Source organism: Oxyura jamaicensis, chromosome 2, assembly GCF_011077185.1.
Source record: "Oxyura jamaicensis isolate SHBP4307 breed ruddy duck chromosome 2, BPBGC_Ojam_1.0, whole genome shotgun sequence".
Taxonomy (NCBI): domain Eukaryota; kingdom Metazoa; phylum Chordata; class Aves; order Anseriformes; family Anatidae; genus Oxyura; species Oxyura jamaicensis.
The window spans coordinates 44364949-44389822 of NC_048894.1; the positions used below are offsets into that span (position 1 = coordinate 44364949).

The 24874-nt window shown below is 39.9% G+C and overlaps 1 protein-coding gene across 1 annotated transcript in view; it reads right to left on the bottom strand.

Annotated features, from left to right (window-relative positions):
• Positions 1–24868, bottom strand: part of ZNRF2 (zinc and ring finger 2) — a gene marked incomplete at its 5' end in the record, with an annotated part of 53364 nt that extends 28496 nt beyond the window's left edge. The window contains one exon of the mRNA XM_035316096.1: positions 24520–24868. Within this exon, the coding sequence (XP_035171987.1) occupies positions 24520–24868 (349 nt within the window). The remainder of the gene's footprint in view (positions 1–24519) is intronic.
• Positions 24869–24874: the final 6 nt, after the last annotated feature.

A 24874-nucleotide genomic window follows, 5' to 3' on the forward strand; every position in this document is an offset into this window, starting at 1 on the left:
CAGAGAAGTAAGTACAGACAATCTGGAAGCACAGCATCCAGTAAATATGACGGTATGCAGCGTGGTATGCAAGAGTATCGTCACAAATAATGCCTGCATAATGACGCTAAAACAGACTGACCAAACAAAATGCCCTTCCCCAATAAACAGGAAAGGCCTTACAGAGAAACATGGTTAGAAAGGATGTCAAGAGGTAACTGAGTTCATCCCACACAGGGCAACTGGGTAAATGTACTTAGAGGATTTAATCTGCCCTTAAAAATCAACTAGTGAAAGACATTACAACTATCCTAGCCAACCTGCAATGCTGATCAGCCACTCCTAGAGAGAAAATCTTCCCTTCTAATTTGGCAGCTTTCACTTACAAAAAAAAGGTTTATTACTTCTTACGTGTTCAATGGACATAGCAAACAGTTGGTAACTGTCCCTTGTGTAAAAAAAAAAAGCATGCTCACACTAGAAAATGCACCCTTCGTCTTTTTTCATTAGCCTACACAAAACCAGTTACTCTAATCTTTCCTTACAGGCTCTGGTATCTACAGCTTTTATTCCTATAGTTATCTTCTGGACTCTATCCAACATTTAAATATTGGATTGCCAAAAACTGGGCAGAGCTTTCAGGCCAAACCTTCAGAAGTCCTAAGCAGAAATGCATGGTTACCTAACACGTTTTTCTGTTACACCAGGTGTTGAAAGAAGGATATATCCTTTATAGGTGTACACATGCTCACCCTGTAAGCAAGCCACCAGACTGCTGTCCCATTCCACTCACAACAACACCTACACCCTCAGCAGATGTTACTCGCCACGTCCCATTTTGCAGTGCTGCGTTTCATTTCCCCTCACATTTAGTACCTCTCATTTGTCTTTTCTAATCCATTTTTAACATTTTTCTAATACGCCAAAGCTAATGATGAATGCCAGTTTTGCTTCCAGATCTTACGAGTCTGGCACTAGATTCCATTTTTAAAGTGTCTCCCAAGAGGATTAAAAATGAACCCAACACAGACCACTGCGATACTCCACTTGAACTGCTCTCTTTGAACAGGGACAGGATTTTTCTAAACTATTTCTGCATTCACCTTTTTTTTTTTTTTTTTTTTTTAATCTAGACTGTATTCTCTAAGTCTGCTGATGCGAATATCAAACAAACAGCATCAACATTTTATGTTTATGTACAATGCATCTGCTTCTTTCACTTCTTTCTTTTATATTCAACTCCGTAAAGTATTTTGAAGTAAGACTGTAAGAACAGCAGAAAAATAGATGGAAAGATTTCAGATTCTTCCTCAAGTAACAGTCCTGCTCAAGTCAAATTTTTGTCACACTCTTCTTCTGTAATCTAATTTGTAATGCTTAAAGAAAAAAAAAAAGAGCTCCAGTCAAGACCACATGTCAGAGTTATTTGGCCACAGAATGCCCTCTTCTCTTCTCCTCAGCCAGCTGAAATGGAAAGACAGAATGAGTAATTCCTTAAACAAAAACCATGAAGCTTGGTACATGAAAGCACATTGCTTTAGCAAAGCTAACATCTTACCTGGCAACTTTACCCTTACCATCAAAGGGAATAGGATTAATTCACACTAATTTAAGAACAGAGAACTGGTATTTTTTAACTCTTTAAGAAGTTAGAAGATTTATAAAATAAAGAGAAGAAAGAAAAAGTATTACCAGTTCCCAAGTAACCCTATAAATGAGAATTTCTAAGTGCTGTAGCTCCCATTACAAGTAGCTACTTGGAGAAAGTTTGTCATTTTATGTAGAGACTTTTTTTTTATTACGGAAGAAAAGATACATCTAGTTGTTTGGCTTTCATCCTTCCTTACACTGTCAGTGGCCTAAGCTGAGAGAACCCAACACCATCTGGAAAGACCTTTGGAGATGAAAAGAAAAAAAAAGATGTACCTCTCTCAATTTGAGAGAGAATAGGAAATCATATACTTACAAAGACAACAACATGAATATACCAGACTCTGTCATTTTACAAAACTCGACCAGATTAAGCACGAATAGTTTATTCTTCTCTGCACTTGCTGATTTTGTGCTCCTAAACTATAGTGGTTTCTTCACCCCTTTTATGCCATAAAACTGAAATAAATACACTTGTGAATTCCTTGATGAGAACAAGGGATCTTCTCTCATATATATACTTTTTTTTTAAGAAAAAAATATTTAAAGCTCACACAGCACTGACAGAAAGGAAAAGAATAAATGAAATGGAGAAAAAACCACAAGAGTGAAATTTGTTTCTGTTAAGGATAAACTCACAGGAGACCGTGGAATAATTTGAGAAGATGTGTTTGGATAATACTTCCTTCACCTCCTAAGCAAAAGCTGAAGAAAGACAATCTCACTATGTAACTTCTTTAACTCCCTTCATCTTGTTAATTGGGTGAGATCTTCAATAGCAATCACTGAAAAATAATGCAGCACAGAACGAAGAGCAGGAATGGAGCAAGACATCTTCTTATTCACGAGTAAAGCCTTTATCAACTGCACGACTTCAGGTGTCCAATACCGATGTAAAACACATGATAATGATTATAATCGAGAGCCGTGCATTTTTTGGAAACTGAAGAGCAATAAATACAGCCACAAAAGTAGAAGTTGGGGGAAAGCCCCGTGCTAAAACACCTTGCAAACTAGAAGATAAGATTGTAGGTGGGAAAGACTTGTGGAAAGGGTGATTTTGTCTCTTAATACAAAAATAAGAACAGCTGTTAGTAGAGTAACAGCTTTTCAGGAGTGATATTTTAGATCAAGGCTAGCACCAGGCACGGTATGAAAAGACCTTCTTAGCTCCACTTGTGTGTAGGGGGTGTGTGGTTGGGTGTTATCCTCCCATCCCACCATCTGTAGGGATCTGTAGTCAACATAGACTACAGACCGCTCAAGCCTCCTTCATCTGAACTCCTCCTGAGTCTATGCATTTTCAAATTTACAAGCACAATAACAAGACAAATTTTTAAATGAGCATAAACTTGTGTTGGAAGTTGCTTTCAGTAGATTGAAAGGTAAGAATAAGCCTCAGCTGTCTTGTACAAAAAAGACTCCACAAGTCTTTTTTCTAGATGAAAACGATGTTAAAAAAATTAGCCTCCTGTGTATGACGAATGCTAGAAATCATAGAAATCATGCCTGAAAGCATGGTCAGTGATTCTGGACACAAGTGTATTTAATTTGCACACTGTAGGCAGGATTCACTTGGCAAACAAGCTTAGTTTTTCCGTTACCAAATGATGCCAAATAACTCACTGCAGGTCAGCTTGGAGGTCTGAAAGCTTCATGCAAATGAAATGACTTCAAACTCTTACTTGGTAGATATTACATATTCCTATCATTTTTTCCTAACTCACCTACCACAGTTTAAGTGCAGAGTATTCTTTTTTTCTCATTCCTATTCTCTCCTAAACCTAGGTGTTTGGGGTTTTTGTTTGTTTTCTTCCTTAATTTTCCTACGCCCTCACTTTTCTCTCGTTCCCTGGAGCCATATTTTCCTCAAACACCCGAAAAAGAAGGTCTCTTCCCATTCATCACTTCACAATGGGAGGTGGAGAAGACAGGCAGGATAACAGTGTCCCACTGTTCTACTGAAGTAGGCTCTTCTGGAGTGACTGAGTAATTTGGCAAGACAGCTACTTATTTTTATGTAGAGGGAACCAGTTTGTTTACACCACCACCACCCTTCTCCACAGTGTCCGTAAAGTCAGTACTTTCACAAATCCAGCAGAATTAAAGAAAATGCTTTCAACAGAAATCCCATAACTTAAAAGGAAGTATAGGAAGAGCTGCTCCAAGATCAGAAGAAAGAATGAAGTCCTACTTTTTGAAAATGCACAGACATAAATATCTTGAAAACTCGCACTGTACAACGCAACAAATCTGATTAAAATTACACGAAGCATGGTAGTAAGAAAGGGGAGGGTGGCTGTATCATGCTGAGAGTATATTTAATGAGAGCTAAAAGGAGAGAGGTGTGATGAGAAAATGGCTGAATAATGGTTGACGAGGATGACTAAACCGAACACGTGAAGACAGAGCACCTTGTCAGACGCAGAGAAGTCTTCTGAGCAAACTAGCCAAAATGCATATAAGGTCTTATGAAAAAAAAAGAAATGGGAGAGACAAAGTAAACACTGCACTTGAAACGCAGCAGACGGGAACAAGGGAGCAAGCCCCAGGAGAAGGCAGCATCTTAGAAGACAGCACAGATATGGATGCTGCTTGACAGCATGCAGAAGACAAAGTCTCTTGGAGAATCTGAGAACTAGTATTCTACTACACAAACAAGGCGATAATGGAGACCTGAGAAAGCACAGCATTTACAGACAACTGGTCTGCTGTCTACAAAGTTTTTACCAAAGTAAGTGAGGGTAAAAGGAAAAAAATATGTCCTCACTAAGGCAAAACTTTGTAAGGTCTGGTTTAGTTGAAATACTTACCAATAACCTACTTGTTCCTGCAGAAATAGAGGTAGCAGTGACAAAGAAAAAAGGGGAAAACCAATCAATGACAAAAAAAAGTAAGTACAAAATATTAAAGAGTACAACTGGGAAGAATATATGTAAATAAAAAGTTAAAATATTATATGGGATGTTCTCAGGAGTTTCAGTATTAACTTTTAAAAAGATGTCTTATTTTAACAGCATCATTAAATTATATATCAAAAGCAGTTACGGTTACATTTATCATTCAGTGTAACAGAATTATACCTAATAAAATTACAATTTCAAGAGAGTCAAGGGTAATTATTTCAAAGCATACTTGTTTTCTCTGTTTTTTTTTTCCATCCCATTTTTAGTCATACATCAAGAAATTTTAATAACTAGCACAACAGCAGACTTTTCTACATTTTTATATTCAATATTTTCTCTCTTGAGCTCTCAAAATAGCAGCACTCCACAAAGGGCACCATTTTCTTAAATGTGCAGGGAAACTAACCTATGGATAAATTGACTTGCGTTCACTTGAAACCAGTGAAAGTCAAGCATGTTTTCTTTTGTTTTTTTCCAAACAGAATAAAGGTATGATTTACTAATGAGGACTGAACTTAGTAGAAAGGCCTGGGCTGAAAAAAATCATTCACCTTCAGCACAAAGGATTTTGCTTTAGGAATAGCTTGCCAGAAGTGTTGATACCTTCACTTGTCTTAAAGCTGCCTTCTTGGTTTTAAACAGAAAATTCACCTAAGAGAAGTGCACTCCAGTGACTGCTCTAGTCTTCCAACTTGGAAAATATGTACCTTAGAATACAGACAATTACAGAAACTAGAATATAGGTTTATAAGAAGACAGATTTTTAACACAATCATTAAAAAGAATCTTTCAAAATAGGGAGAAGACCAAGGGTTCGAAAACGCCATGATTTCAGAAAGGTGTATATTGGAATTAGATTGTTAAATCTGTCAGGATTAACATCGTTTAACTTTTAAACATGAATTTTGTACAAATTTTAATAAAATGAGAGCAGGTTCTTAAGTTGGAATGATATTTCATTGAAGTTTTATAATTACTAGTTCTGTAAAAGCTCTTATTTCTAAGACAGACCGTTTAATAATATCTGGGGAAACAGCAAAGTGAAGAAAGCATGCAAAATGACTAATAGGAGCAACAGTACAGCGGATACATAACTGCTTCAGGAGAAGACAGAACTGAACCCATAAACAAATAACTCTCCTAACCAAGTTTTCTCATCTTTCGCCTGTAAAAGCTAAGGAAAATCAAGCTGGTGACTTGCATGCTGTAAACATGTCAATCATGACAGATCTGCCTACATTTCCAGTCTTTTACCTTCAAGAGAGTACGTAACTGCAGTATTCTGCAAGATCTTACTCACGGAACATCCATGAATCGCAAGCCAACCTTAAAGTCCCGTGTCACATCACTCCTACCTCAGCAACCAAGTCAGCAATATAATTCTTGCTCTTTTCACGTGAAAGATACCACTGTTTGAACAACCTCCTAGGAAATATTTTGTGCGTTACTTGAACTTCAAATGATCATTGTAGAGAATGCTAGTGATTATCTTCTGTTTTGCTTGAGTTATAACTGCTGCATTGGTCTATCAGTCAAAATCATCTGTTCAGAAATTCGCTCACAGACACTTACTTTAAACAGCTACCCTTAGAGCAGAAACATCTTGTTTACATTAACCAGATCGTGCTAAGGAGATGCACATATTCATGCATACACACACACAATAGACTGTAATTGGAACAAATTAATTCAAATGACAGATGTTTTGAATTTTCAGCAGTTTAAATAATGACATGTTAACTAAAATGCGTTTACTTATCCAATTATGGCTTCTATTTATTACAGTATATGCTTTCAGTGCTTTATTTATCCGTAACACTACTGAAGGTAAGAGAAGTTGTAACTAATAACTATGGCTTGGTCTTCACCATTCATACAAAATCACAATCTATCAACTGATACATATAAGCATTATACATAAAAAAAGACACAGTCTTGAGTTTGTTCAAATACTGAGATGACAGGAAACTACATGTCAATAAATTATATTTTTATGTTAAATGGTCCTTTTTTTTCTATTTTAAAACAACGGAATAAAGACCAATCATAGTTAGTACTCATTCCTGGAAAGCCCTTGTAAGAGCAGGGTCATAGCATGCCAAGTGCTGCAAGTATGTTTAGTTGCATATGTGCGTTAGTTTCTCCTCTGAAGAGCCTACATACCAAAAAGAGGAGGAAAAGCAATGGTACAAAGGGAGCGATGTCTTCATTATACACTCCAGAAAGGCAGTAAAACTTGCCCCAGCTTACACAGCAGGCCAGTCAATTCTCCTAAGTCTCCAGGCATTACCTTATATAAAAATGCCTAGCTGCCCACAATGACATTGAGACAAGGGTGGAAGAGTAGTACTCATGACATAAATTAGCACTGCCTCACCACATCACATTACCTTCCTAACCAGAGCCTTACCTAACAAGGTAGCAAGGCTCTACCACAGATCCCTAAAACCGGAGACCAAGAAGTTAGAAAACCCCCAAAAATGGGGTTTTGAAAGAAGAAAAGAGCTCTTTAGGCCACCAGACAGAATGGCAAAGTCTGAGGCTGCCTGCCTCTCAGCTCTTTGAGGCATTCAGCTCTTCACCCCACTTTTGTCTCTTGGCAGCATCATCTCCTCTGCTCTTGCTGTCCCCTCCTGCCCATGGACATCACCTCGCGTGGCTCTGCACCTCCCCAGGGAGGCTGGGGGAAGCCTGCTGCACGCTGCTGTGGTAGCTGGGCTGCCAGCAGCACCTAAAGCAATGCAGAGATGGGTAATGCCGAAACAGCAGCTAGTGGGCAAAGACCAGTGAGGTAAAATACACACTTAAGCTACACAGAACAAAACCAACATGACAACAAGAACAAAACAACCAACCAAATGAACAAGACTGGGGGCTTCTAGCACAAAAGACAGGAGAATGAGGAAAGCACCCTAAACGTGTGCTACAGCCATACTTCAGCAGCAAACAAGTTTAAAGAAAAAATCTTCCATAATGCATGTTAAATAACCCAGTATATACTCCTTCTCGAACAACTAGGATTTCATTCTCTTCCAATTCCTGCTTTTTTAAAGGGTAAGGCACTCATTAAAAATAATTTATGAACCTTCCATCTCTACTTCGACATCTTAAGTCTGGAGGTAAGAAACACTACTAATAACCTAATGCCAAAATGATTAGGGAGACGGATTTAATTCCATTTTCTCATTGTAGCCTTTCGCTCTAGGTTGAAAAAAAAATACAACTTCCCCAAATCATCTGCGAAACAGTTCTCAAAAATGCTTTCAGTTAAAAAAGCCATCCTCCAAGCCAAAAAGAATCCGTACCCTTAAATATTTGGCTACAGACCAGGTTTTGAGAACTGTGAAGAATTAACATTATTTATTGGCATTTTTCCATTTCAGATTAGATTGCCTCCTTCAACTAAGGGGTGCATTAGTCTCTTAGAGAGACTTCTTGTTCAGCAGACAGAAGACGTACTTTCAGCATCTTATAAAACAAAAACCTCCATGATGCTCTTGATGGATAACTATCTCACTCTTAAAGCTTGTTGCCAGTTTTCCAAGAGGTGTTCTTATTCCCGACTTTATGAGGAGCAGTCAAACAAACTGTTTTCCCACATGAACATCTGCCTGAATCCACTCCTTGCCTGGCAGAAGCCCTCATAAGGCAAGCCCACTGTACGTAGGTGAGTATAATAACAGCAACTTTGAGAAATTTCACAGCATGGCCACCAATAAATTTAGCCAACCATCAGCTGTTTAACTCTGTAACAAAACAGACTTGTTCCAGTTCTTCCATAGTAAACTCTATCTGTGTTTAGGCACAGGCATGTAAAGAACAGTTGGTGCCTCCAGGTTGTTTTTTGTTGTTGTTGCCATTGTTTTATAAATAAATTTGTTTGTTGTTTTTAATTTATTTTGCCTTTAAGTAGCATTTTCAGGAACACCTACCAAAATCTCCTTCAGGAAGCCTAACATTCCTGCCAATCACTACAAAAGCACACACTGTCTCTAGCAGAGGTCGTGCTGTACCTATCTTTTACAGCAGTTGTATCAAATCAAAAATCAGTAAACCAGGAGATCTGCCAATAAAATAAATCTACTTCTATTCTTTTTTCTTTTTCTTTATATATTTATTCTTGAGAAGAAGCAATATTGTGTACAATTCCTGGCACTGTGTGGTAAGAATACCCTTTAAACTTGTTTCTTTGCTTTCTAGAACTGTGTAGACATTGTAGTATTCATTCTATTAATCCTATAATCTACAACAGCAGTTTCTGTTTTGGAAGACATCTCCCCAGGGCAGTATGCAGGCTACAGAAGACTAACAGCTGCCTAATCTTTCAGGGAGATCCTCCAGCTCAAGGCTGAAGAGTAAGTGAATGCTAGACTTGTTCTGCTAACAAAAGGCCTTAGTCCGACATGCTGTCTGTCTGGTACTTTCCACAGAACGTGGTAGGACAGATTGAAATTCTGCTCTTGGTGTAAAACCAGTCCTTAGCTAAAAGTGTATGAATGCTGCCCAGAAAAAAACAGACGCAGTTGGAAGGGCTGTATCACACACATGGGAATATAAATATTTACACACAAGCATATGTTTGTGGGTAGAAGTCAAGTTAAGGAAGGGAGTTCACAGCACTTAACATCTATACAGTGACCTTCAGAAAGAAAAATAAAAACTTCAACTCATTCATCCAGTTTCTACGTGCAACAAAACTCGTACAAGTTGCACTATGTATATCTTAAAACAGACTAATCCTGGTAGACTATCATTTAGGTACTCTAGAAACATACAGTGGCAACATTTCAAGGGTAAAAAAGTTCATTTAAGCCCTTCAGAAAAACAAAAACAAAACCAACACGTTTCAGATGTGTTTATGTCAATTCAGCACAGTGCTCTACCTACAACATAGGTGGGATCATAAATCCTGAAGTACGTTGTTCTTGCTCTTGACCCAGCTTGGTATCTCATAAAGCCGAGGGTAGTACAATCCAGCAAAATAAAATAGCAAACCTTTTGGAATAAATTCAAAGTACTAAAACAACAATACAGTCTTCTAATCTATTGATATTTTGGCAAGAGCATGTACACACAAGTCTGACTCTTTAAGATCAATTTACACAAAAATTCTGATCTAAAATGTATTAATATGAAGCTACAAAGCCTTTTTTTTTTTAATAGATAAACTGTTTGTACACAAGCAATTTATAAAAGTACCAATTATGATAACATTTATTATCAATCTCTGTTCCCTCGGGGACAGTTTTACAGAAAGAGCTTGAAAAACAAAGCCAGGAAAAAAGCCTCCTATAAAACTACTAGTCTTTGTCTTGCACTGGCTAGTCTGCTAAAGAAAGTTTTAAATTTATTGAAATGTAAATGTAGATGGTGGGTTCCATATGTGTCGTTCTCCCTCCCCATCCAAGCAAATATTAGCAGTGTTTCATTCCCTATTCAATCTTCATACATTTCTTTAGCTACTCAGGGAACAAACTGAGTTTCTTTCACAAACCTAAGGAATCACAATACCAGGGAAATAAATTTTAGAATGTGACTTCATTAAAAACCTTGAACTCATAAATAAAATCATGTTATATATGATCCCTCCAATGAAGTTAGTTTAAGAGAAAAAAATAATGGTCCCACAAGTGGAAGGCACCTCCAGCAACTGTACAATAGCTTGCCTCAGTTCCCAGACATATGGCAGAGGCCCAACCTAAATAAAGCAGAGTTAGCTATAAGTTACAGACAACTAATTTGGAAACACAGCTTTTCCAGGGCAATGAAGAAACTCTAATACTAATTTGGTTTAATGATGGTATTTCCACGTTTCATTTAGAAGTTGAAATGCATACATTCCAATGATTGAAATAGCAAAACCAGGGTTCTTTCTTCTCCCCCTGAAATTCACTTTATTTTCTCTCATGGGAAAAAAGTGAGTAAGAAATGCACGTGGTTTCCTTATTTATTTGTTTACTAGCAAACTCAGTAAAGGTGCCAATGTTCTTACAGAAGCTAGTGGAATGGTTTGGTAATACACCGAAAGCTCTGCAGCATAAAAAGGAAATAATATTTACTTTAGGATTCCCACCCCTAAGGAAAATCCAGCAAGACGTTTGTAAAAAGATAACAGTAAGTGGGGGAAAAAAAGCACCTATTATCTTAAATAAACTGCACTTAACAATAGGGCAAAAAACATTCAATCCACATAGCTCTCTGCAGGCAGGGTCATAAAGAGAAAGGAAAAAGGTCACTGAAGTATTTACAAACCCCGTTTTCACACATGAATCAGAGAATTACTGTGTTTTCCATCGTGGCCTTGAAAGCTATTAAGTGAAATTAAATATTTACATGTTTTGTTCTTTTCCCCCTACGCAAAAGATGGCTCTTATCTTGTTACCTCAGCACTGCCAGACGCAAAACTATCTTTTTTTTTTTTATTTTTTCCACAAGTAAATATTCCAGAACCCCACCTTGTAGGTTTTCACCTCTCGTCAAGAAAAACTAACGTTATTTCAAAAGGCCAACCTTCGGCGAGCTTCCTGCTGCTCAAGCCTTCTTCCTAACCCTAACTCCTAATGTATGTGGTTGGCGGTCCTCAAAACCCCTCCGGCTGCGCCTCTGCTCAGCAAATGGCTGCCGCTGAGGTGAGGGCCCCCCAGCAGCCTCCCGCTGGTGGGGTCCCGCTGAGCTGTCTGGGTGCGGGTGCTGAAGGGACACCAGCCACTGGCACCGGCCCTGTCCCGAGGCCCTCGAGGGCCCAAGGCCCTGGGCAAGCTCTCCATGCCAGCCCCCTGCCACTAAGCGCGGCCCGGCAGCAAGGAAAGTGATGGCTGTAGGGACACTGAAGAACACCTTCTGCATGGCCTTTCAGAACCAAGGCATTTCAGTGGGTTTTACGCTTGGTCTTTCGGCAATGTTCACCAGTTAAAGAAGCAAAGACGTTACTTTCTGTTTGTGCAAAGGACAACGAGACGGGTAGGGGCATAAAGCCCCTGCAAACCGCCTCCATTTACAGGGCCAACTTGCACACGCAGTCACAGCTGTACTTCTGTCTGTGTCGCGGGAAGTTCTCACAGCCCCATCGGATGCTTTGAGTTTTACAACACAACCACAGCTAGCTCCCATGTTCGTACAGGAAGAAACGGCTTCGAGTTTACCAGCTAGCACAAACAGTAATGCCACGCAACTCTCTAAGCACGTTTATTTTTAACAAATTCTGTTACCAATCAATCCTCCTGAATCTGGCTAGGCAGTCAGTCAGTGACAGAAACTGCAGTTTAAGTGTTTCAACACAGTTACTTGGTTATTAAATGCTGTCTGCCTCATTACCATCCTGGTCCTTCTTTGTCAGACATCTAGCAAATGAGAGCTTTCTACAAGCCCAGTACAAATAAATTTAATTTTAAAATAAAAATGAGATACTAAGCCCTACCAGCTTTCAGTTACATTTCAAGACTCTACACACTGTTTAAATTATATCTAATAACTAGAAAGAGTTAAGTATAATTACAGAGGAAAAAAGAGCCCTTGACATTTGTAATGAAGAGAACTATGTTAATAAAAATGCACCAATTTGCAAATGATGCATTCAAAATTGGGAACCGGTAGCGAAACAGTAGGAGGAACTTGCTTATTAGGGACAGTTCTTCAATGGTAACATTAATTGTCAAACTGAAACACACAAGTAATGAGGTGGTTTTCCATTAAGAAATGAGCAAAGAATAGGTGATCACCATCTGCTCAGAACGGACTAAACCTAGCTGATCCTGCATTGCACTATTGGGAAGCACCTGTTAACCTCACGGTGTTGAGAGTGCTATAATCATCAAAGAGACCGTCATCCACATATTATCTTTACTAAAATCTATACCTGTAACCACTTTCATGTAAAGTTTTAGGGCAAAAGACATTATATGTCTACTAACCTAAAAACAATCATGAAAATTCATCTACAACACTGAGAGAAAGGCCTGTTGTTTTCCAGTACACCATGAAAAAGGAAAATGTGGTGTTTCAGTACTGTATACAACAGGAACAGACTGTAGAGCTGACAAAGTATCTTTCCTCTATTCTTATCCCTCCATGGACAAGTACTTATGGGGATATTCCTAAACCTCACTTGGAGAGTCCATTTTTTATACAGTTCATTGGCTTTCAGAGTTAGAAAGGCACCACTAAAATTAGCTTACAATTTAGAAGTTTCAAGAAATGGACTAGAAATGTCTTCATTTCAAGGGGTGAATACTGAGATTACAAAATAGTTCCTTTCATGTAAGCAGAATTCTTGTCAGTTACATATGACAATTCCTGGCAAATGGGATTACACTCTTCAGGGCAGATTTGTGAGTACACCCAAAATTTTGCATGTGCAAGACTCACAGACTTAATTACAGCTGTCCTCACAGTGTTTTAGCTGTTCAAGTATCTTAACAATATTAAACCTAGTATATTTATCATCACTTGCCGAAAGAGAACAAAGCTAAATATTTTAGAGAGAAAATACAATAGGGAAAATGCAAGAAAAACAAAGTATTGCCTTGATGCTTTCCTTCCCTTCCTAATTGTGCGTCAAATTTAACGTCTGAAATTGACTTACAACTGTGTCATTTTGTAAATTGTACATTTGGAAAGCATAAACAGAAAACTGATAGGATTAGGATTTCATATGTTGACATTTAAATTCCAAGCCTTAATGACTTGTGCTGTATGTACACACACGTACCCAGTCTGATCTCTGAGGAAGCAAGTTTAATCAAAATAATTTTTAATTGTGTGCACTTCAAAATATTGCTAACAAAAAGGAAATGTTACATGGCAATTTTTAAGCTAGGGAAAGTGCAAGTTAGAAAAACTGAAGATAGGAAAATACCGAAAAATTGATACCCTAAAATAATGAATTTCTTCAAAATGACCTCTTTTCTTCTTGATGTACAAGTTAAGTATTTTAGTGTATTTCCCTTCCGTGTTTCTCCCCCATTAAAACTAGGGGTATTGATTAAAAATAAATAAATACAATACCCAAGATTATGTCTTTCTAAAGGGAAAAAAAAAAAGTTCTTAACTAATATACTTTTTTTTTTTTTTTTTTTTTTTTTAAACACAGGAACATTTTAAAAATCTGGCTAAATTAGTATTTCTGCAGATTTATTTTTTTGTTCCCAACAGCACTTCCGTACTGGTGTTTAAGCTAGATGACTCATCTGCACAGAAAACTGCAATAGGGCAGAAAAAAGGAAATTAAAAAGGGCAGGCTCTCAATAAGCTATACACACGTCTTTAGTGTGTCAAGGACCACAGTTTAAGAAATTGGAAAACAATTGTATTAGCACACTCACAGCTGTGCACCCTGATTCCCCCTAAAAACCAGTAATATAATGAACACCACCATTCCATACAGGCTTTTTTCTCCTCCCCTCTCTTGCTTACAGATTTGGTGTACTTTTACAGGATTTCCTTTGATGCTAACATTTTCTGGGGTGCTTATGTTTTTCACTCAATTTCATTCTAAATCTTTGTGGATTTAGTCAGGCCAGCCGCGTTTGATACAAACATTTGATGTTAACATATTTCAAAGACTGTTTCCATGCTACAGCTAACAAAGTTTTAGAATTAAGAACAGGCTACTACAGGACACAGCTGTTTAACAGCTGAGAAAATCCAAAACCAAAAGAAAATCCAAATCCAAATCCAAAAGAAAAATAAGAGACCTTAGAGATGCATCTTATAAAATCAGTATAGTTTTGCAGCACTTATTCTCATAACATTTTACAAACATCACAGTTAAATCAAGTAGAGACATTTTACTACTTGCAGGCATTTAAGAGCCTTCCTAATGTTGACAAATTATGCATCACTTTTGCTTGTCTAACCTGCAAGCTAAGGGGGGAACCAGAATATCCCTAAATTTATACCATTTCAGGTGAACCAGAATACCTTCAGGCTTCCCATTCCCAGTTCTTTGTATCAGAGCTGCAGCTAGAGTAACTGCCAGTGTTAAAAGGCAGCTACATTACCCCAACAACCTGTTTCTCAGCATAGCTAGGAAGCCAGAAGCACCACCAAACCAACAACATGGCCAAGGAGCTTTTCAGACTTGAAATGCCAACAACATTCAATGTTACATGCTATGCTGTCATTCAAAATCACGCTTACACCTGCCATGTTCATTAGTTAACTAATTAACTATTGCCACAATTGAGGAGTTGGGAAAAATAAAGTTACCTGTGGATAGTAAAATGCAAAAACCATCTCTCTAGTACACTTTTTGGATACTTTTGGCTACTCCTATCTTTGCTGTGCAGTGCATGTTTTGCATCAGCAAAACATTATGACAAAATATAAAATTTGATGCCAATATTTTCATCAGGAACTTAAAATTCAACTAAAATGGAGGTCAACAGCATTAAACCACTATTTAAAATCAAGCATCAACAACACATAAGCAAGTATTTTGCAGAGAAAGACTGCCACGTCTGCGACAACAACCACAAGGCAAGGCAAGCTGAACACTTAAAGACTGTTCAGAGTATAATTTTTTCCAAGTGTTGAAAATAATGTGTAGGAAAGAACTTACAGAAATTCATTCCTACTGACTTTTCTAGTGCTACTAAAAGCGAGGACTGCAGCAGAGCCACTGGAAATGTTTTGTTCTGTCAGTTAATAAAAAACAGTCAAATACTTGATGAGTTTTTGAAACAATTCAGCCAGTAGTCAAAGTTACCTTGACCAAAGATTAAAGATGGTGAGTTCCTTAAAGAGAGTCAATAGGGGGCAGAATTTAAAAACTAGAACACTTCTGACAGACAACCAACCACTCCAAGACCTTAGGTTTCATGGCAGCATAAGCTTGCCTTATCTGTGTGGATGGGATCAATCTCAACAGTGCTGTCAGCCCAAGTGGTCTTCATAAAGCCTAGTTCCTAGTCCACTTTTCATAGATCAACAACTTTCATGAACACATTGAACTGTTTAATGACAAGAAATGGTGTAACGCAAGCTCAAAACTCTTTTGAACATTTCTGAAAGCAAAATGTTCAATCATTAAACCCATTTAAAAGGTTAACTGCTAGCACGACATACACCTGTGGAGGTAAAGTCATAATATAGCCACCAAGCCCACTAGAAAGCCAAAATGAGGACGCTTGCCCTCCAGCTCCAAACATGTTGATCATTTCCTTTTGACTCCATCAGCTGAATGCAACTGCGTGCCTTACAAGTGGAGAGGCACAGCGGGGAGACAAAGGAGAGCCGAACACGTCATCTCCCGCACTTGCGCAACTCAAACCCCAGTATTTGCTTTAGCCATCTTATTTCTTTGTTTGCAGCAGAACTAGCCCCACATTTGCAATGAACATTTCCTCCACTCCCTCACTGCACGCAGTCACTGGATCTTGGACTTATCGAGCACACAAAAGCCAGTTTATTTTAGCACATGCTTTATTATGCTAGCAATATAATCTGTATTTCCTCTAAACTGAAAGCTATTTCACCATTATCGTTTCCTTCAAAAGCATTTTAAACACTTTGGCTTTGCACATCCATGATTACAAAGAAGCCCAGTTTCACCCGTCTTTGAAATGTTATCAGTTACAAAACAGACAAATTCATGGATATGAGACATTTGGATATAAACTAATCCAAGGCTGAACTGAAGGAGAAACACAATTAAATCCCACTGAAGAGTAATACAGTTGGTACTTAAAAAGCCAAGCAATTCCTGTACACTTGTCATCTAGTATCTAAATGTTAGGACAGCTGAATTAAATATTCAAAGGGAATTTATTTGATAGCATGCAGCCCTTTTACATACGTGAATTTCATGCTGTTTTCATTGGCACTTGGATCTAGGAATCATTTCTCTTCAACCAGCAACAGCCTTATGGTTTTATTGCGATGGTGGAGTAAACACTTTTTTACATGACGCATTAAAAATATAGGAGTAGCTTTTCAACTGCATTTTATTATTTTGGAAATGTAATCCATTAATAAGTTAATGGAGCTTTAACAAAAGGGTTAGGGTTTTTGTTTTTGTTGTTTTGTTTTGTTTTTAAAGTCAGGCAAGCAATCTACATTTAATACTAACCTGAATATCAAAAGAAAACAAGTATCTATCCACACTGATCTGCCTCTTAAAACTATGACCATATGCAAATAACAGGGATCAGAAAGTTAACCCTAATCAACCACTGAGGTTGAAAAATCAAAACACTGAGAAATGAAAGGAAAGGTGTAATGCACAACCCCATATTTGGACAGTTCACACCTACACTCAGTAATACTGTCTTTCAGCACTCTTCTTCAAAATCACCCCGAAGATGAATCATGGTTATCCAGTGTAAGAGACTGCAGGAGCCCTGAGTCACTTGCTGCACATGCTTCATATCCAACATCCAGAATGCAGATGTGTGACTTTTACACTCATTCTTGGCAAAGAATAGCAAAACTCCCAAGACAACGGCCAGCAAATCTTCAAGTATGGTATCTTATGCCACTTCAGTCATCCTTGACGGTGCAATTAAGACAGAAGAAAGAAGACGGCCTGGTGAAAGCAGTTAAATGACCAGAGCACTGCATTTTGTTACTGCTGCCAGTCTTCATACTCTGGAGATCCTCTACCATTAGCTCTGAAATTTACTTAACTGACAGCACCCTGCCCTGTCTAGTAGGGCCACAGCACCTGCTGAAGCCAGGCAGGATTCCTTCCCACGGCCATACTCAGGACTCAGGTAGGAGTGATGCTGTTTCAGTCCACAAGAAGTAAAACTCATGATAGCTGCAGAAATCAGGATTCAAAGGTGGCATGATTTTAGGGCACTGTACAGTGCCCTGCAAAGATTCTTGGCAGGGAGACAGTTTATTTTGTAAGTTTTCTGAAAGACTATCACCAGATTGGTCCAGTTTTCATTAAAAAAGAAAATGTTTTAAGATTCTCGAAATACTGTCTGTGTGTTCTAGGAGCATGCACAAAGCACGTCAGGGCTGACTTCTCTTTGGCTGCACATGGAAAACTTTACCAGTTTTAAATTCCTTTCATGAAGGCCACAGCTATTAGTGTGCACTATGACACAGTTTTTATTTTAGGAGTACAGAAGAACTGCATTTAGGTTACGCTTGGCAAAATTCAGCACAATCCATCCTTCAATTTTGTGTCAAATTCAATATCCTAAGACAGATGCATTTATATTTTAATGACCCACAGAGCTCTCCCCTCGTCCTGCACTGAGTCTTAATAATTTCAAAAAATGTTGGAAATGCCTCAGCTATATTTCAACTCAAGCAAATGTATATACACCTATACTTTGGGAAAAAAAATCCAAGAGAATCATAACTAAAGCTTCATTTTTCTCCAGAGAATAGCCATTATGCATGTTCAGGCAATGTGCTAGCACTGACGTAGCAAAGAATGTAATCACCTCGCATTGATAATGCTCCAGATGCTCAGCTAACCTCTCACATCTAACAACTCCACCTTCAATTCTTAAAACAGTAATGAAATCACTGTATAAATCAACCTGACATAGGGACTAATTATGGCAGCCCAACTAGGAAGTGTTTTGGAACACCACTAGTTTCAAAACCCATTTAGAGCTGGTGTTGCTAAATAATCGCTTTAGATAAGTGACACTTGGTATGGAAAGCCAAATAAATTGTAACAGCTCATTTTATCTTGCCATTATTCTTAGGTGAATTTATTATAAGTTACTAGAAGACATGCAAAGTGCATGCCAGATGAGAACTCAGTATTTATAGCACACTAAGTCAGTCAGCAAACAGAATCTCCTAAAAATATCCACAATGGTATGCAGCACGCCTGCTCTTTGGGGACCGCTCAGTCTGCGGTGGTCTGAATTTTAGACAGAGCACACAAGGACGAAGAAAACACCCAGGTAGGTCAATTCCTGGAGAAGTATGCGAGTAACGGCGGCAATTCGCGTACACCACTATTAATTCTGTTTGGCAGGCAGTCAAACATCTCAAGCCCTACAAGACTTCCCTGCGTGCTTCCTGATCTCTTCAGGTCAATACGATGCAATTTACATGCAGGGAACAGAAGCATGCACTGAGGCTGAACAAGTCTCATTCCTACTATGGCTTGCTTAGCCTCCCATTTTTGCAGGTGTCATGAATTTGAAGCCTATCAAATAACAGGCACCAGAGAGCTCTGGATGCACACCGAGACATCCTTGTGAAAGTCATGATGACGATCATTTACAAAGAAAGGTGGCCTTGGTAACTCAGGCATTTGGTCAGGAGGTAACTAAGAAGAGAGTAGAAAGCAAAAATAATTTCTTGTATGCACATGAAATGCTGTTCTGGTTTTACTCAGGTATTTTTTTAATTTTTATTTTTTAAACACAAATCGTTTTCTTTTGATTTATGAGGTGCATGTTTTTAAAGATATTCCAAAATAAAAACCCTTAGCAATCAGAAGTTTCTCTCTCCTCCTTTTCACAGGTTCAAGGACAACATGTTCCATTACCACAGTAAACGAACACAATCTGTAGAAATTAACACAGGTCTCTCCTAAAACTAATTAAACCATTATTGAGCAGTAGACACATTGCAGAAAAATCTTGAAAATAATATGTATTTGATTCTGCAAATAGCAGGGAGAACCTACCCAAAACCTCAGTAATACTGTTCCAAACCTGAAAGTTTTGAGCAAGACTGAAACAGCAAAGCAAGAACATTTACATGATGAACTTTTCTGTGAACAGCTGGCAAGAACAGGAGAAAATGTACTCAAGCAGATGGGTAGGCAATGTGTTTTAAAAATAGGTTTGAATTTTTAGCAGTGACAAAAGGCTTTCTTTACAAGACAAATAAATGACTTGGAAGGCTGTTGGAGTGGAGTCTGCAATTACGTGAGAGAACACAAGGAGAGACACGCTGTCAGGATATCACGGTTGGATTAGAAGAAATTAAAGAGGAAGGCCTTGTTTGAACTGGCACTCCAAAGACTCAGTCAGGTGTTATCGCCGTCTTGATAGCCAAAAGAAATATTTATATATGGCATTACAATTAAGCCAGTTTCCCTTTCTTCAGATCATTAACTATTTAAGTTTCTTCCCCCAAATGCAGTTACTGCCATTCTTGTTATTTGGCTTCTCCTAACACCTTTTGCTTACCAGGCAGGAGATCTCTCATCATAGCAGAGACTTGGCTCCCTCTTCACCTGAAGGAAACCAAAACAGGTCCCAAGGGCTTCAGTAGCGCTGCTGGCAGATCCAGACAGTGCTCCTTTAGTTCTTTTAGCTCATTTGTCTGGACATGTAACATTTGAGACTAAAACCACTCTCTGAGCTGGGGCAAGTGGTGGCAGACCTTCTGCTTGTTTTTCTTGTCCCGCATCTGCTCCTTTGGAGTTTACTCCCCTGCTGCCCATCATATGTATGCAGGAACAACAGCAGAGCCCACTAAATACAGAAGAGCAAGACCCTGAAAAGGTATCAGATTCCCCAAACCCATCTGTCAGAAGAATTCTTCTGGAATTCCTTATCATTAGATTTATCCTTGGCCTGCTTTCCTAGCACAATTAATTATTATTATTATTTTTAACCTGCTGTAGTTAATGGGATGCTAATACATTTCCAAAACTCTTCATCTGATTGAAACATCTTCAACAACTGCTAACAAGACTCTTCTCTTTCACTTCAGAGTCAACTCATAGGTATAACTGAAGAGAAAATGAGGCACACATCTATCTCCCTCACAATCTGTGGTTGTTGTGAAGGTGTGTGCATCTGTACAGACATGTTTGTATTTCTCCCAACGTGCAAACCAGTCTCAATTTTAGCCTTCTTCTACAATCAGCAGAATTCAGCCAGCCTCTCATTATTATCGCTCTCATTTCCCAAAATGGACAAACATGGATGTGATTGTGTTTCACTGCTGCAGCCAAGTGAAGAGAAAGAAATCAAAACAGCCTCTTAGTTTTCACTGTACTGCATCTTGGAAGACCAATGAACAGCAACAGCAAAACTATCTGAAAACGCACATGGGATTTTTCTTGTTTACAACTGCAAACAGCAGTGTTACCATATCTCTAAAAAAAGGCAGAGTTTGTATGGAAAAGCAGTAAATTTTATTAGACTAAAACCTTACAATCTTTCCTCATTCTGAATGGTTGGGAAGTAATTTAGAGAAGTGTATCTTGTACTGAATATCTGCCAGCCTTCCTCAGACATTAAAAAACAGGGTGAAACTGCAACAGCAAGTGTCATTGCTTCTCAAATGCTACACACACACACAGATGGAGGACATCCCCAATAGTCTCATAGCATAGCATGCTTCCCAACACTTTTCTCAAGTCAGGGGGGCAACGATGTCAGAGCTCCAACTTTGGCTAGCAAAACAGGAATGGCACTGAAATCTGAAGTGTTTAATAGTTTCACACTCGTGGTTTCCCAAAGCAAGAGTACTTGCGTGATACTAGGAGAGAAGGGCAAGGAAGTGATCGGATGATATTTGATTCCCCAAAAAAGGTGTGAGAAAGATGAAAGGAACCTTCTTCCATAGCAAGAATTCATTCATTGCCTCTGCCGGCTATTATTGCAGTCAAACACTATGTGTTTTATTATTGCAATAAAACACACAAAAGATTCTACCCGTGCAGCATTACATACATTCAGTGGCTGGCAATTTAAATTTGAACACTGTAAGTATATTTCTAGCAGGTGATTTCACCAAGAATTCTCCCTGTTGTGACCACCCAGAAATAGGATCACGAACATAAAGGGGGCTCTAAGGAGCTGTCAATATTTCAAGTGACAGAAGTAACACACCGGTGGTTACTCAAAACAAAGAAAATTCTGAAAGATCGTCCAGTTTGTGCCAATCATGGCAAGTATCATTGACAAAAAGAGGCTACATTACAACTACAGCAGTAACTTGGCTGTAGTAGTGACAGTCTATGAAGAAATACTGCCTAGGAACAGGGTGGAAAAAATAAATTAACTGTGGATCCCAAGGCCAACTCTTTTACAGGCTGTTCTCAGAGAAGTAAGCATGTTTACTTTGGGGCAGGGAGAGAGGGGAAGTCCCATCCACCGAGGACCAGAGCAGGAAGCTACTGGTCACAACTCTACAGTTATCACCCTAAAGGAAGCTGGAACTCGGCGCCATGTCCCAAGACAGCACTCGGACATCACACGCAGGCCTGGCCCCTTCGTCTGGGAGCACCATAAGATCTTAGGGAATTCAGCTCTCGCTCTGCTTTCTGCCTTCAGCCTCCCCCAGGAGAGCTCGCCACACATTTAGCTGCGTTACATGGGTTTCTTTTGTTTTTATTCTGTGAGACCAAGGCCTCAATTTACCAGTGAAGTGAACCCCGAGTTAACACGTAAGGTGCATGGCCATATTTCCTCCATTACACTTTGATCCTACGGAACACAAGCCTGAGGCCTGTCAGGACCATGAGGCCCTCTGAGCCAGGAGAGGCTGCCCTAACTACGACTAGACGGACTACTACGAGTAGGTAGATTCCTACTGAAGGAACAGAGCAGCTAACTCATCGTACTTTCCCATACATTAACATAACCACATCATAATACCTTCTATATTCTAGCCCATTAATGGTATATTAATAAGCATAGTATAGGCTTCAGTGTGCGACATTACAGAATTAATATTTATACATTACTTCTGCATGCAAAGCTCCTCAGTAAAAGTGACAATAGAATGTAATTCACTAATGGCAAATTAATTACAGTAATCTAACTAATGTAACGCCCACGCATCACTGATTGATGAAGCCAAGCAGTATGCCTAAAAACACAAAGAGCCAAAGATTCAGTTCAACTTGTTAAAGTTACTCTTGCTCTTCTTTAATTTGAACAGAATTGCTGTGCTAATTCTCAAAATTAATTGAGGCAGTTTTCAAGACAAAAAGGAACAATTCAGTCAATTTGCAAGTTACAACACAAGGGAGGGAACTTCAAGCATGCATTTAATACACAAGTTAAATGCCAGATACCACACCTAGACAAGCTTGAGCTAGTTACCATCAGGACAAAAACAAACCTTCAAGTTATTTTTCACCATGCTGATGCTACCAATTTATGATCTTCAGTGGGGCTACCCATTCCAAGCACTAGTTGTTGTGAGGAATCAAGAAGACAGACACTAAGCATGCAGCTCTATCAGGATGCCTACGTTCAACATGATGTGGAGTTGTATCGCTGATATCATAGATTATTTAAATTGGAAAAAAAAGGTGTTTCAAGTGAGGCTTTTTTCCACGAGTATTGCAGTATTATGATTAAACAGCTACTCATCCTGATAGGAAATACTAGGATTTTTAGAACACACAAAAATAGATGATTTACGATCATCTCATGACCACCAAAGGACAGTGCATTTTAACACCTGCTATTCAAAACCCCAACATATGGCATTCCTTATTTATTAGTGAGGAGATGAAGAGCATGCGCCTCTCCTGGCGCTTTTCCTGCACCAGCAGAAGCAACAAGCTCTGCATCATCTCAGCCCGTATCCTCTTTAATATTCCAATTTCAGCGATTTGTGAAAGACAAAATATGCTGTAGTACAGCAATTAACACATTATGACCTGTCATAGAAAAGCATAATCAAGGTCAGAGTTACTCTGAAGAGACCCTCCTGCATCTGAACTGTTTCCTAGATTGCTGCTCCTTGTCAGTGCACTCATTTAATTCAGTCCCTCCTTGCAGCAAGTCGGGTTGTGAGACAACGGTTAAGCAGGGAGAAAAAAAATGAAGTTTTTCCTCTGAGCAACAACTGCCTACACGTTTTAATGATTCCCTTGTGCTTAGTACGAACTGCACAAGTCAGTGATAGGGCATCCTTTCATCACTGAAAGAAACGCATGTACCTTCTTCCCGCAAGCTATTGCGATGGTATAGCGAGTACCCCTGCAACAAAGCACTACTATTCGGCAGCTTGGTACTATGAGAACAGTTGTTTTCTCTCTTAAGGGCAAATACTCCTTTATTATGATAGGGCTTGACAGCTCTCTGTTATGTCCAACGAGTGCACTGGGAGGAGACAGTCTCAGACCTAGGCAGTAACAGCCCTGATGTCTCCAGGTCAGCACACCAGCGATGGATGGTGGCAGGCACGTGACAGCAGCCCTGCGCTCCCCGCAAGGCTCGGACCGAAGGCACTCCTGCCTTGGCTACCAACAGGTCGCGTTACAGAGGAGGAAAAAAAAACAGTCTGCTGCAGACGGTATCCACAGATCAATTAATTGGAACACAACAATGGGGGAATTTCACATTAACCCCCCACCTTCCAGAAATAAAGCTTGTTTTGGAAGCTGGTTGGTATTTAGGCAGGTTATAACGTGTATCTTCTCTGATATGCGTTAGATTTATGGAAAGAGTGAATACATTAAAAAAGGTCACCTTGGACCTTAATGTTTGACTTGTATGAACAATGACCTTTAAATAAGCAGTGCTGAAGGCAGTCAGCAACTTCCGTGCAGGTTTTTAACTTCTAGGTAAAGAACCCAGGTGGCCAAACGCAAGCCCTCCACCAGCGCTATTCATCTAAACATCACAGGAAAGACAAAAAGACTGCTACAACTCGCTCTGGGTTTAGTACGTGCCCTTAGAGGGCCTCTGCTTCTCGGTGAGTTCGGGGTGGCTTCGCCTCCTGCCTCGACACCATGCGGTCCTGTCTCTGCAGGCTGCTCTTCGGAGCCGCGGACAGCTCTGCTGCCCAGCCGCTCTCCTCTTTCGGGGGGGGGAATAAATACAGAAACTTTTTGAACTTCTGTTTTCCCTCGCCTTCCTCAGGGCCGAGAACTCCGAAAGAGGAACGGGCAGATGCTAACCGGTGCCTTGAGAGTGTTTGGGGCCGGTTTGAGAATAAACGGCGGAGGCACATGATCCAATTAAACTCTAATTATGTAAGTAGCGGGCAAGAGTATTTACACAGGCACCGATTAAAGCCCCAAGCCGCCGGCCAGGCAGGCTGCGCTTCCCCCCAGCCCCGCGTCCCCCCCGCACCGTGCCCTTACCTCCGAACAGGTGCGGCGAGAGGTGCGCGGGCAGCGAGCCGATGACGAGCCGGGGCCCCCCGGAGCCACCACCGGAGCCTCCGCCGGAGCCTCCGCCGCCGCCACCGCCACCCCCGGGGGCCCGCTCCCGGCCGCCCTCCTCCGGGGTGCTGCTGACCGAGTCCTGCGAGCCGTAGGGGCCGCTGCTGTGGGGGATGCTGAAGGCGGACTGCGCGGCGCGGGCCCCCGCGGCGGTGGCGGCGCCCCCCAGGGACCTGCTGCGGGGCGCCGACCCCGCGGCTCCCCCCGAGGCTGCCGCCGCTGCCGAGCCGCCGGGAGCGGCGTGAGGAGCCGCCGCCGCCGCCAGGTGCGCGGA